Here is a 13,676-nt window from a genome sequence, read left to right as displayed (position 1 = left end):
TAACCAAAGTGGTTGGCTTGTTTCCTTGTGGCCTCTTTGTTTGTAAAGCAACTTACCACTGTAGTTTTTAATAAATCTTTTCCTAACAATCCGCTTGAAGGCAGAGCATGTGACCTCTGGTGCTGCTCTGTAATTTCCCATGTCAGTCTTACCTGTCTAATGGGTTTTCTGAGGCATTTCTGTGTAAGAGATGAGAAGGTTGTCTTATTATTGGCCTCAAACAGACTCTGAGCAGGGCCCCAAATTTGGACAAAGAGAGAAAGACTGATTTTCATTAATTAAAATTCAAAGATGCATTGACCTAAAGCATTAATATCTAATGTCTCTGGTGTCTTGCCAGTGGTGAATCCTGGAGATAACTAAATTTCTATTACACTAGGAATTAAGGAGAGTATGAGGGAAACCCAAATAATTTCTTTGGTTGATGCCTGTGTGATAGCCTTGTTAATGCACCCCAATTACATGTTTTTTTGTTTTTTTTTGTTTTTTTTTTAGTGCAAATGCTTGACTACACTTCAGTTTGTAGCAAGATATACTGCTTTCTCCTTCTTTCTTATTAGGTTTCCTGTTTAGTTCCTCTTTCTCTTTAGCTTTCCACTATGTTTCTTCTAAACCTGAAATAATCTTAGCCTGCTGTTTTACTCCTATAAAGGGCGAGGGAGTTGAGGGGAGAAAGAAGACAAGAAACATAAGCAAGGAAAGGCATCTCCAGCTAGGCTCTGAAGGGGATTCTGGCTTCTAGATTTTACCTGCTGCTGCAGCTGGGAAACAAATAACTATTTTTGTAGTAATCTTGCTCTTCCTGGAAAAGCTGTGGGCAAGTCTTTATCTCCTGCTGCAGTATATCTGACACAGTACAGGCTAGAGGTAAATCCTGATGAAAGGTGTATTGTGTGGGTTTAAGGGAGATGGATTGATTGGAGTCAGAAAAAAATGTTAGGGGTAGTGGTTAAAAATACAAGAAAGACAATTTGAGTTACTGTGGGAAATGATTCAATAATGGGAAATAACAGAGAAAATGTTAGTTTATGGTGAATTGATCATTTGAGCTGGAAAACTAAGCTGATAATAAAAGAATATATTATTATTTTTTATGTTTTGGATGATGCAACATTTGAAAGTCACCTTTCTGTTTTAGAGTGTGCTACAGTACTTCATGGCTAAAAAGAGAGGAAACAACATAATTTGCCAGCTTAGAATCCAGCTGTGTTACTGTGTAGTAAAGACCTAAAACCAATTCTTCTCTTTCACATATGTAAGCACTTACCTCTTTTTAAGACATAATGATTGAAATAGAGTAAGAGGGTATTTTGGTGAGATAGGATGCTTCATAAATTTTGTTGCCAAGAATACCACCTAAGAGCATCTAATTGAGAGCAACGGCCATGCAAATGACCAGAATGTCACACATCTGGGTAAGCCAGGATCTAGTCAACAACCTAAGTGCGTAGTGTGCTGTGAAACACACCTGACACGCACCACACTTTATCAGATTAATTTTGAGAGGGGAGATTCACTGAGAGAGGTTATGTGGCCATTTATCTGACCCTGTTTATTCTCTCTGGAATTAGGTACAAGTCACTTGCTTCATGGTCAACAAAATAAATCCATGTATTTCTCTGTTTAGACATTTCTTTTATAAAACAGCAGACTATTCATAGTGTCTTGTTCAGGGCTTTTTTCATTCTCATCTTCAGTGCTGAAATACTGTAACAGGTGCAGCTGCTGAATGCCGCAGCAGCACCAGTGTGTCAGTTCCTTCCTTTTCTGGGGAAGATACAGCTGTATATAATACAGTATATTATTGATTCTGATCAGTTGAAAAAGATGCCCAAGAGTGCAGAGAAATCCAGTGGCATGAGAACTGCGAAAACAGAGCAAAGGCTTAGAGTGACATGGCTTTCAGGGAATCGTGCAGGAGCAAGTCCTGCAGTGACAGCAGACTGTGAGTGTGGAATGGTGCACTGGAGTGCAAGGCTTGGACCCTCCTCCAATTCAGCCTCACGGCACACCTTTCAGCAAGGCTAGGAAGTTTTTAGAAGCTGCATCATATGTTTCACTTTGGGCTGCCTAATTTCTTCATGTCTCTAGCTTTAGGATACAGCTGGCATGCAGTTAATTGACACAGCAGTTTGCAGTGTCTTGTTTTAGGTTAACCTTTGTTTCACAACTGTCCATGCATATGTGTGCTTAAACAAATGTTTTTCTGCAGCAGTTTAAAACCACGTGATGGAGAAACATTTGTGCTGCTCTAACTGCATGATTAGTTTTAAGTTTGGAGTACGGTGATTACTATAGTAAAAACTAAACTTCATCTGGTGTTGACTAAGAAAATCCTAAATTCCGTGGGTTTTTTAACTCAGTTCACTTTGTACCAGTAATTGCGATGCAGCATTAGTACCCAGTTACATCCCCTGTTATGGTTTACATTCAAGGAGGTGTATGTAAGACTAGCAAAGGTAAATAATACTGCTATTTCTGTGCCTGTCTTAATGATGGGTACCACAAGAAGTAATGTCTGCCATGGAAATAAAAACAGTACAGGCTAATGAGGAAGAGTTGACAGAAAACAAAATGAAGCCATGAAGTTTTGGGGCTTCTCGATGTAAAGAAACCAAAAGATTAATAGCCGTCTCATCCTGAAAGAAAACAAACCCGAAAAAAACTTCTCCTTTTTTCACACAAAGAACTACTTGATCTAAAATTTTAAAGAATTGCTTGTCTTCATATCAACTAAAAACATGCAGAGATTTATTTTCTACTGTTTTTGCAGCTGCCAGTGGTTTTCTCTCTAAAGTTTCAACATGCAACTGTTAACAATAGCAAAGTGAAGGCTTGCAGTACACATGCACAGCCTGGTACTTTGGGGGAATCTCTTACTTTTTCTCATTTCTCTCTGTCACATTTCAAATATAGCTTCATTAAGAAATTAATACTTTGGGAAGGATTAGGTTGAAAGAATGCATGGCGATTTCTAGATGGGTTTATTTCTTAAATCCTGGAGGTACATTATCAGATTGAGAAATCATATTTAAAGAAGGAAACCCTTGCTTTGGTTGAAATTTATTCCACTAGAAATTGAATAAAAGGAATCTAATTCTCTTTCTGCTCGGTTGTTTTGGTTGTATTTCACATTTTCTTCAGCTTGGACTGAAGAAGTGATTTATCAGAATGGTGATCTTATCAGTTTCTTTCTGCATTGAAGGCTGGAAAGCCCACAGATGTACAGTGCCTCTCACATTGTACAGAGGATGACTTACCTTTTCCCAGCCTTCTCCTAGAAGTTCTGGGGAATTCACTCTTCAGATGATACTGAACCTGCCTGAAGCCAGGTTCTTCCTAGCTTTCTGTGCCACCTCTGTTCCTCTGCTTCTGTGATAGCACAGCACTGACCAAAATTATGGTTCCTGTAAGATCTTAAAGCTGTTTGAAGCACATACTCATTGAGATGTGAAATGTCAGTTATGTCAGATACAAATGTGCAGTTATATCTACTAAAAATGACCTTGACAATATCCTGTGGACTGAGTAAGTCCTTCACAGAATGTCCCCTCCTCCAAATGTGAGATCTGTATGGGGTTAGTGGGTCAGACTGAAAAGCTATACGACACACCTTTGTTCTTCAACCCGGTTTGCAGGGTTTTAGTTTGTTGGGATAGCATGGTTCCACAATCTGTGCTTCTGCTGGCTTCATTATTGCCTTCATGGCATAGTCCTGTGCACACAGTGCTGCTGTTTAGCTGAGACAGTATTCTGGATGTATTTTAGTATCTGTCTCCTTTGGAACTTGAGCATATAGTGATAGTCATGAACACTTTTAGATTGACCCTTGACATTGGCTTTGTTATTTCATTAAATATTTTAAACTTGGCTTGTACAAGTCAAGGCTTGCATCTGTTCCATCAATCTGTAGTATTGTAGTATTATCTTAGTGACCTTTTCAAGGGATTCATATTCATCTAGAGACATTTTTGTTCAAAAAATTTTGTTTCTATAGTAAAATATTTAAGACATACCAACCTAGTGGTATGAAGTTATGGTGCTATGAGCACAGGCTGATGTTTCCTTGGTTTCCTTAGATCAAAAATGCAAAGGAAGGGTAATTAGATAAAACACTTTTTCATGTTCTGGTGCATGCTCAAAACCAGACTTCGCATTGTATGGCATTTAAAACATGTTGCAAAACTTTCCCTGTGTGAGAGAACATGAAACAATTATTGTTGACATGCTGTGTTAAGTGGCTACCACTGATGGGCTGTTGAGGGGATATGAGAGCAGCCAAGTCTACTTGCATGACCTCTATGCCATGGGAGAAACAGGCACCGAGTGACCCAAGGGTCAGCTATTATCACAAAAGCCTGGAGCACTGAAGAAAAAGACCTAACCATCGGTGTAACGGAGGACACCTTTGCTGCTGGGGTGTGGCCAGTGAGTTTGCAGGCTATGGGGCAAGTAAATACTGTACTGTCAAGGTAGGCTCATCTCAATGCTTGATGGGTTTGATCATCTTGAAGGTTTTTTCCAACCATAATGATTCTGTCTCTGGTTCTCCTTATTCTTCTAGTGGTGAACATGCTGCTTTACTCTCCAATTTCCTCTAAAAATGCTTTTGCTCTCCCCAAAAGCCGCTCCAGAGATCTAGGGGTAATATGCAACAGCTTGGTAACATTCAAGTCTTGAAAAGACAGCTGCTTTTTTATGGGTCTCTGGATTCAGTGGGAGCAAGTGTAAATATAGCAGTTAATGTTCTCTAACGTCTCTGCTCATCTAATGCCATCTGCTTTGTGTCCATTCATTCACACTGGTGCCAAAATGTATTTCTGGAACAGGGTATTTGTGCATCAGCAGACTTGATCCCAGATTGTTAGGTGAGAACAAATATATAAACTGTATGGTGTGGGTAGGCAGGTGAACTCCTAAGATTTAATGTGGCTATTTATAATCAGCCATTGCTAGTAGTTGCTAATCCATAGAGTAATGGTAACAGTTACAAGTTGTCATTGCTTTTGTTGGTGGTGCAGGAATGGAAGGAGCACTCTTTTCCCTCTGGGAAAGGCCTTATTCCTTTGTCTGCTCTGTCCCTTTTCACCACCTCTGGCAACACCAAACTTCTTGCAGAGTTTTATCAGAAATCAAATATTTATAGAGCTGGGACCTAGACATGGTGCAGATGCTTTAATCCTCCCACTTCTTGATCTGTCTTTATTTTACAGGAGTGAGAAATGTGTCAGGCAGGGTAATGGCCTTCTCTATCTGTTTATGCACATTGTCCCTGTAGTGGTATTAGTTCATTATTAAATATGGGGATAAGGGATATGTAGGTTCAGTTATGTTCACACAAACATGTTTATATCACTTTCTCTGATTCTTTTTCCAAGGTAGAAGTGTATTCTATGCACAGGGCATCTTCACTGGAATATAATTGCAACCACATAAGCAGTTGTACTAGCTGTAGTTATTAATGCTTAAGCCATAACACTTAGCACTAGCCATAACATTTGTAACAATACAAATCTGGATGTGAATTAGACTGGTCTGAGGCTTTGAGTATATGTTATCTTTCAAATCCAGCTGTACATGTAGAAAAAAGATACTATTCTCAGCTTTTCACTCTCATTTCCACCAGAGATTTTTCTCTCCTCTGTGATCTGCCAGCAGAATTGTCTGTGCAAGCCCTCCCTTTCTTGCTTCTAGGATAAACCCATCCATTTAGTGCAGACCTGAGGGAGAGGGCAGAGTTTGGTGTATCAGCCTGATTTCACCAGACACCAGGAGAAACTCTTTTGTGGGAAGAGAAGAATGGTAACTTGGAGCAGAGTTATGAGCCTGTGATATTAGTATCATCCACATAGCTGGATCTAGGAGCAGAGGTCTGCCCACAGCTGTCCTTGTCTTTTTGGGAAGGTTATTCTCTTCCTGTGCACATGGATGGCATGGCATTGCTTGATTACCTGTCAGCCTTGAGTGGAAATAAATACAGCATTTGATGTTGATTGTAGGCTGTAGCCTTGCTGGTGTGTAATCAACGTTTCCTCTGCAGTCGTTTCATCACGCCTGATTTCACACTAGCACATATGCAGGATTAAAGTGTGGGTATCTGTCTATGTACAGACTGTCTGTTGCAGTAGATATGATTTAAGATAGCCATGTAAGTTGTTTTCTTCTAAAACACAATGTGGCATTATGAACTGTGCATGGAAGTGTTCAAAAATTGGTCTAATGTTCAAAGAAGACAACAGTAAAATGTCTTTTATAAGTTTAAGCTTCAGATTTGAGCTGGGTGGTGTTTTATTCTTTGTTGTGCAGTGGAAAAAAACCATAGCACTCATATTTCAGGAAGCTTTCAGAGATTTAGTTTCTTCTGCTGAAGCTGAGGCATACATAACTGCTTTCAACCTGCTATTTTCTTTTATAATTATGCAGGAGTAAACAGAAGTACAATTCACTCTCTAAAACTGAAGAGAAATTCTGTATCTTCTACATACTTTTGTTTAGCTCTTAGGAGAGACATAGGTATTGAAAATCCATCATTGTCAGCTTTGAGAGACGTACCATTCACTCAGACTTCTTAAAAGAGAACAACATAACAGTTTCAAAGCTTCTGTTACAACACCGGAATGCAACTTTTGACATATTATTCTCTGTTTTGTGGAAGTAAGGATCTAGCTCCTGTTCTGGTTCTTGCAGCTGATTCAAAGATTGAACTGCTTTTTCCTTGCTTAGTTGATTTTCAGACTGCATTTCATTAAAATATGTTGTTTAGCTGCTTCTATCATGGTCCTACTTCTCTTACAGCAGTCATCCACCCTGCCAGCTCACCTAGCATTAGCATTTGGTAGAAGGGATTTCTTTTCACCAGCCGCAGCCATCTGAACCTTCTTTTATCTCTAAATTCATTAGGTCTCCATAGTTTTAAAAATATTTTCAGAAGTTACAACTGCTTTCTTTCACCTTTTACTCCTCAGTGTTTGGACATATTTCACTTGACCAGGTCGCTCATAGCAAGTGGCATTTGAACTAGATAATCTTGATCTAGTTCAATCTCGTCCACTCCAAACCATTCTATGATTTTCCTGAGAAAGCAAAGAGAGCACATCTTCTAAAATGGAACATCACTATTTCTTAACTTGTCCTGACTCCAAGAGATTTTAACGAAGTTGATGCTGCTTTACTGTTTACTGAAAGAGTGATTTTGTAAAATATATCTATTGTACATATGTCTGTGGTGCTCTGGTGCTCCCTCTGTATTGATCTCTCTTAAAATGCTTGAAAATGTGGAGTTTATGTTTGTTCATTATCCAGAGGTCTTGGCAGCTTCTGGCTCTGTGGAAACTAATGGGATAGAGGGCTGAGATGCACTTGATACTCTGTGACAGAATAAGATTAAATCTTCAGAAATAATTGAGAGGAAAGGAAAAAAAACAATGTCTCCTGTCATAATAGTATAGATGGTAGAGTACATAAATTGTTCTTAAGGGTGGATTAATACTGGCTATCCTGAGTGCTTTAAGAAGGGGACAATGTGCTGAGGTAAGGTCAATAAAAAAACTGATTAGAGAACTGACTTTTATTCTGAATTTAGTAATAAACCTTTGTAGATGAGATAACTTTTTAACACATTATTTTTCTTTCAAAATGCACTCATAGCAGTGAAATACTGGATGTGCAGACTCTGCTGAAAGCATTGCTACTGAAGCTGGAAGAAGCTAGTACTTGTCTGTCTTGTAGAGAAAGTATCCTAATAAATGGAAAACAGGAGGAGAACCATATAGTTCCATTTTCCCAACGTATAGTAATTAATTTATTATGTAGAACATATCATTTACTGTTGTTTAGATATCCAACTGCATCTACAGTAACAGTATAATAAAGGACTATTTTATATGCTTCATTTTGAACTTTGGATGGATAGGGTGAAACTTCATAAGTGGTTTAGTTTCAGTTGATTTTGTACTGAAGTATTTTCATGGGTTGCAGGTGTTTTATAAACAGCTTGATTTGCATTTTTTTGCTGGTATGTCAGCTGTAGGGATGATCTAATGTGCTCTTTTCATTCAAATTGGTAGTAAATATAAACACAGACAGCAATAAATTATTACTTTTGTTGCTTTTCAGTTTATTGGGCAATAGGAGAGCTTAGCGGTCTAGGGAAGCATTATGTTGCAAATAACTCTCTCAAAGGAGCAGAAAAGTGTATTTAATGCATTATAACAAGTAATCAAACAAATATATCCACTCTTATGGCACTTCAAAACTGTGTAACAAGGGAGCCTGCAATCTCAGGTAGAAAAACCTGCTTAAAATTTTGACTCTTGTATGTTGAGATGGTTATTGTGCTTCTTGATTTTTCTGTTTTTTTCCTTGCAATGCAATGGCAAATCTCCCACATTGTTAAAGTCAATGTAGGTTTTGTTGTTGATTTGACTGATGCTAGGGTTTCATCTCTAGCCTGTATAACTTATGACTCTTCCACAGAGGTAAAATTTTATGTTTGCTCATAATTATGTATATGTCTCTATTCATTTGAGCAAGTAAATAATGAGAAAAGTGACAAGCATATTGATTTTGCTTTCAATTTTTGTCTGAGGGTGGGAATCTTTGGCATAGTGGATAAATTTCCCTACATGATGAGTAGTCTCTGGCTTTTACAACACCCCTTGGTTGAGCTGGCAGATATTATTTTGATGTAGCAGCTTACTGATGGAAAATGCTGATGGAGCTAAAAAAAAAACACTCTATGGGAATATGTCAGTGTGATGAGATTTTCATTGAGATGAGAAAGCAGGCCAACTTCCACCCTGGCCAGCCAGCTGCTTGCTGGCAAGGTTTGCCTATAGACATTTCTGAAAATGGCTGTTCATTAAATCATAGAATGGTTTGGGTGGGAAGGGACCTTAGAGATCATCTCGTTCCAACTTCCTGCTACAAGCACTAGACCAGGTTGCTCAGTGCTCCATCCAACCTGGCCTTGAACACTTCCAGGGATGGGGCATCCACATCTTCTCTGGGCAACCTGTGCCAGTGCCTCACCACCCTTACAATAAAGAATTTCTTCCCTATGTTTAATGTAAGACATTATAATTTTTGTTCCTGAATTTTAGTTCCAGTTCAGAAGAAGAAAAGAATGATTTGGAAATGTGGAAACTTTCAGGGATCTCAGTTTTATTGTCTGTACAAACCCTTCCATGCAGTAACTGCAGTTTTCTATTGCTGTTAGTCTTGGAGTAGCAAAAGAGTGTTCAGGAAGTGAGGTTTTTTTCTATTCTTAACCAAGACTTGTTGTCATGTCCCATTTATGCCTTGTAGATGTGTTATTTAGACACTAATTCTTTGTGTGACTGTTTCCCTGAGAACCATCTTAGATATGTTAAAAAATGCTTCTTTTTTTGCATCCTTTATAGCAGACATAACTCTTAGACATGCTTTAGGCACAGGATCCAAAAGGAGTGTTCTAACTCTGTTCTATTCTCTGTTCTGAATACTCAGTGATATTTTATGCTTGCATTCAATTCCTTCTGGTTGATCATACTTCATGAGTTTTTTAGTCACAGCATCGAGTAGAGTGGTGATTGAGGGTCAGCTCTGAAAATCCAAAGTTGTAATTGATGTTAGTTTTAATCTTCACTTAAGTGACTGTTGAAAGCTCCTGCAGAGAACGAAGGGGAACTTCTGTCTCAGAAGTTCTTTTCTTGTGTGTTTTTCATTGCACAGGAGAAACAGGTTGTATCTTTTCAGAAGAAAGTTGTGTAACCTGATAGTCATTTTTCTTTCTTCTTGTGTTTTTGTGAAGGCATCTGTACATCTGTTTTTCTGTCTTTGTGATCAGCAAAAAATATGTGAAGCAATCTCCTTGGCAGATAAAAATCTGGACATGTCGTTTCCAGTTAGCTAACATAACTTTCTGCATTAGTATCCTGCAGATCCTGAAGAAGGCTAAACAAAACCAAAGCCATAGAGCAGAAACTGCTTCATGCATGTGACCAAGAACAAATGAGTTTGGGATGGCAGAAGTCCTATAGGTCTCTTGTATTTGATAGATCATGTTCCCTCTAAATAGCTGTTAGACAGTTCACTTAGTGCACTAAAGACAAGAGGTACATCATTTGCTATCTTCTGATCATATACAAGTATTTGTCTTCTCCCCTCGGGTAAGATTTTGGTTCCTGGTTATTTCAAAATGTAAGGCATTTTTTTTATGACTTTGGACTTTTTATCATGACTTTGGAATCAGGATTTGACTTACAGTGACAGCACTGTTCAAAAAAACTAATATTCAGACAAAACAGGGAATGTATCAAAGATTTAATCTAAGCCAGTTTCAAAATATTATCAAATAGCCTTTTAAGTTAGATGAGATAAACATTCTTTGTTATCCTGGGGAAAAATTTATTTCTGCAACACAGATAGTGCTTGAGCAAAAAAAAGTAAGTTTGGGAATTTTTAGGAGACATGTTAGGTAGAGAAGAGCTGGAAAAGTAACAAATGCAGCCTCTTTTTTCTCATTGCATTAGTGTCGTATTGCATAAAAAGATTATTATAATATATAATTTCTGCTGATACAAAGAAGTGTCTTTGTTTTACCTGCTGTGGCATAACCTGCAGTGTTGAAACTAATTACAGTATTTTTTTGCTTCCTTTATAGGTTGCCTTTTTGAAGATGTGAAGAACGAAGATACCTGTGTTGAAAACTATTGTTAGATTTATTTATACGCAGAAGTGTGTACAGATAACTTCCAGTGATAGGACTTCTAGAGGAAAATCCCCTGGCAATACAAAAGGAAATGGGGTGGGGTGGGTGGGTGTATTCTTCATATCTGAATGTGCTTCAGAGTTGACTTTTGTATCCAGTGCATTCTTAGATGTCATTCCAAGAATGACTTGCCTGTCACTCCTGTGACATCCAGCTGGGATGACTATTATGATGTCTTCACTGCCAAAAGGAAGTTCCCTGTGTGTCTTGTGCTACCTTTACCTGTGTTTGATAGCAATGTATGCATCCTTAGGAAAGGTCACAACTGGTAGAAAATATTTTAAAATGTCATGCATACTAATGTGAGTTCTTTACCTTCTTTGTTTTGGTGAAGTTAGAGGTCCAACTTTAAAACATAAAATCTATTTTTTGTAATACTTATGTGTTTATCATGTGTATTGTTTCTGCTTTAAGATTTACCTCTCTGCTTGATAGTGAAGGAATACAGTTTCTGCATTCCTACACCATATGTAGATTTTTAAAAAATTGATAATGTTTTGGAGAACCAAGGTTTTATGGTAATTTGGAATAATTATCATTATTATTTCAAGTAAAGTTAACGTGTCCTTTACTCATTAAATGTTCCTAATGAAGGAAGTGATTCTACAAAGTGTTGGACACCTTGCTTTTACACATCCAAAGACAGGGAGCTGAGGCCTCACAGCACCCACTCTGGATATAATTTTTCTGTTATTATTTTATTTTTCAGTATTGAAGGAAGAACAAAATTATTCTTACTTTTGTATTCAGGGACTAAATTATCTAGCTCCAAGATATTTTGTCTATGCACCAATGTTGAATCATTTTATGAATAAAATATTTTTTCTAAATTAGTTTACCATTTGTTCTCCCTAATTTCTGTGGCAGTTTCAGCTTCCCAGAGTATGGCTGAGCAATTTGCAGAAGGAAATCATTCATACTGCACCAAAATATTCCTGTTTTAAAATCTTTTTCAGCCTCTTTAAATGACACCTGCTTTTACTTTGCATGTATGGAACAACCTTCTTCCTAACAGCCCCTATGGTGCTGTGGTTTGTGGTTCCAATATCAGTGTTTTGACTATAACTGCGCTTTCTCTTATTTCCCACTCTGTACCCACTTTCCCCAATAAAGAGAGGCAAGAAATTGATGGGGTGGACACAGCAGGGACAGCTGATCTGAATTAGCCAAGGGGATATTCTGTACCATGCAGCATCAAACACAGTAATGAAAGTGGTGGTAGAGGAAAAAAGGAGGAGAGAGGTGTCTTCCAGGTTTGTGGTTGCTCAGAGAATACCTAAGCATTGGTCTGCTTGTGGGAGGTGATGAGTTGCTGCCTTTGCATTGCTTGGTTTCATTTCTATTTGATTTTTTTTTTCCCTCTTCATTTATTAAACTGTCTTTCAAGTCACAGGTTTTTCACTTTTTTCTTCCTCTTCTCTGCTTCATAATGCTGGTAAAGGAATGAGGGCATGAGTGAGTAGCCAGATGTGTGCTTACCTGCTGGCCAGGATTGACTCTTTACAATTGGAAGTAAAGCTGTGAAATTCCTGAAAGAAAAAGAATAAATCTCTCTGTTTTAGCTGTCCTCCCATTTGCGAACATTTTCCTTCCCCATGTTCTCAAGGGCCATAGTTGCCTGTCTGTGTCTGTACCAGCAGCAGGGCAATTTGACACATTTAGTGTAATTTTTCCCTTTATTTGATTCTAGTTCTGAGACCTCTACTGACATTTAGCTACTGAAATTACGGGAAAAATATCAGACCACATATGATAATACATAATTGTCTCAGATGTCTTTCCATTTGAAAATAGATTGATTTGGTCATGTTCAGAAAATAAATGATTATATGCTCTCCCAGGTACCAGGCAATATGTTATTCAGAACTCCTGCTTCTGAAGACAACTTTACTGGGTCTTTTTTCTCCCCTCATATTTCTTAAGTCACCTTTCCTATTGAACCAGTAGTGGATTTGAGGTTTGACAGCTTCATTTGACACTTTCTTGAAATCTCTCTGCTTTATAAAAGCAAAACTTGGCCTTTGTTATCTTTGCAGTGAACCATGGGCTCTTACAAAAAATGGACTTAGGTTCAGAAAGACTGTTGAGTTCCCCTCACAACTTTTTCCTTGACCCTTGCCTACCACTGCTCTTGCCTCCATTTCTCTCTCTATTGAATAGCATGACATTTTATTTTGTTGTTTGCTTATTAACATCAGCATTTTGAGAAGTAGTGTAATTGCAAAGTACAATTAGTTACTGTGTTATTTGCTTTGCATCCAGAGTTAGTAGTACATTTTACATAGTCTAGCTTAAATACCATGTTTGGATACAACCATAACAGAAAGCTTTTTTCATTTTGAAGTGTGCAGAAAATAGCTCCATGAAGATGGAAAAGCAAGCACCAAGATAGGGGCTGGCCTAGAAGCTGTGCCCTTACAAAACATTTGGTCCTTCTTATCATTTGTCCTCTCTCCCCAACATTTTTATCTCTTTCAGTCTGCATTTCTCACTGCAGAAGCTGTTTTAATTTTTGCTTTCTGTGGTGCCAAGCACGATGTTAGTCCTGAAGTAATAATAATTTATTCATGATCCCAACCTGCGTTAACTGACGTGCATCCTTTCCTAATGCCTTTACCAAATACTGCATGGCACCAAGAAGATATTAAAAATGTTAGCTTTAGTTCTAGTGTGTTGTTGGATTATAAAGCTTGCTATTGCTGTAGCAGAAAACATGCCTGTCTGTCAGACCATACTGTATTTGCCATTAGCAACAACAGACAACAGTATTATAGCTGTCATTAATGGGTCTCAGGGCAGTTACATTTGTGTAGGGCTTCCTATTCTTACAAAGAATAGGAAGAGTGACCATTTAACTGGAATAGTAAATTGGCATACCAGATTGAGTCCCAGTGGGGTTCTTTTAATTCCAAAATTATTGTGGCTT

The 13,676-nt window shown here is 38.0% G+C and overlaps 1 protein-coding gene across 1 annotated transcript in view; it reads left to right on the top strand.

Annotated features, from left to right (window-relative positions):
• The window catches only part of UBE3D (ubiquitin protein ligase E3D), an 80,097-nt gene extending 68,509 nt beyond the window's left edge, over positions 1 to 11,588 (top strand). The window contains exon 10 of the mRNA XM_066315080.1: positions 10,643 to 11,588. Within this exon, the coding sequence (XP_066171177.1) occupies positions 10,643 to 10,663 (21 nt within the window). The 3' untranslated portion in view covers positions 10,664 to 11,588. The remainder of the gene's footprint in view (positions 1 to 10,642) is intronic.
• Positions 11,589 to 13,676: the final 2,088 nt, after the last annotated feature.

This window comes from Sylvia atricapilla, chromosome 3 (assembly GCF_009819655.1).
Source record: "Sylvia atricapilla isolate bSylAtr1 chromosome 3, bSylAtr1.pri, whole genome shotgun sequence".
Lineage (NCBI taxonomy): Eukaryota > Metazoa > Chordata > Aves > Passeriformes > Sylviidae > Sylvia > Sylvia atricapilla.
The sequence above is the reverse complement of the archived record's forward strand: the minus strand, read 5'-3'. Positions and strand labels throughout refer to the sequence as shown.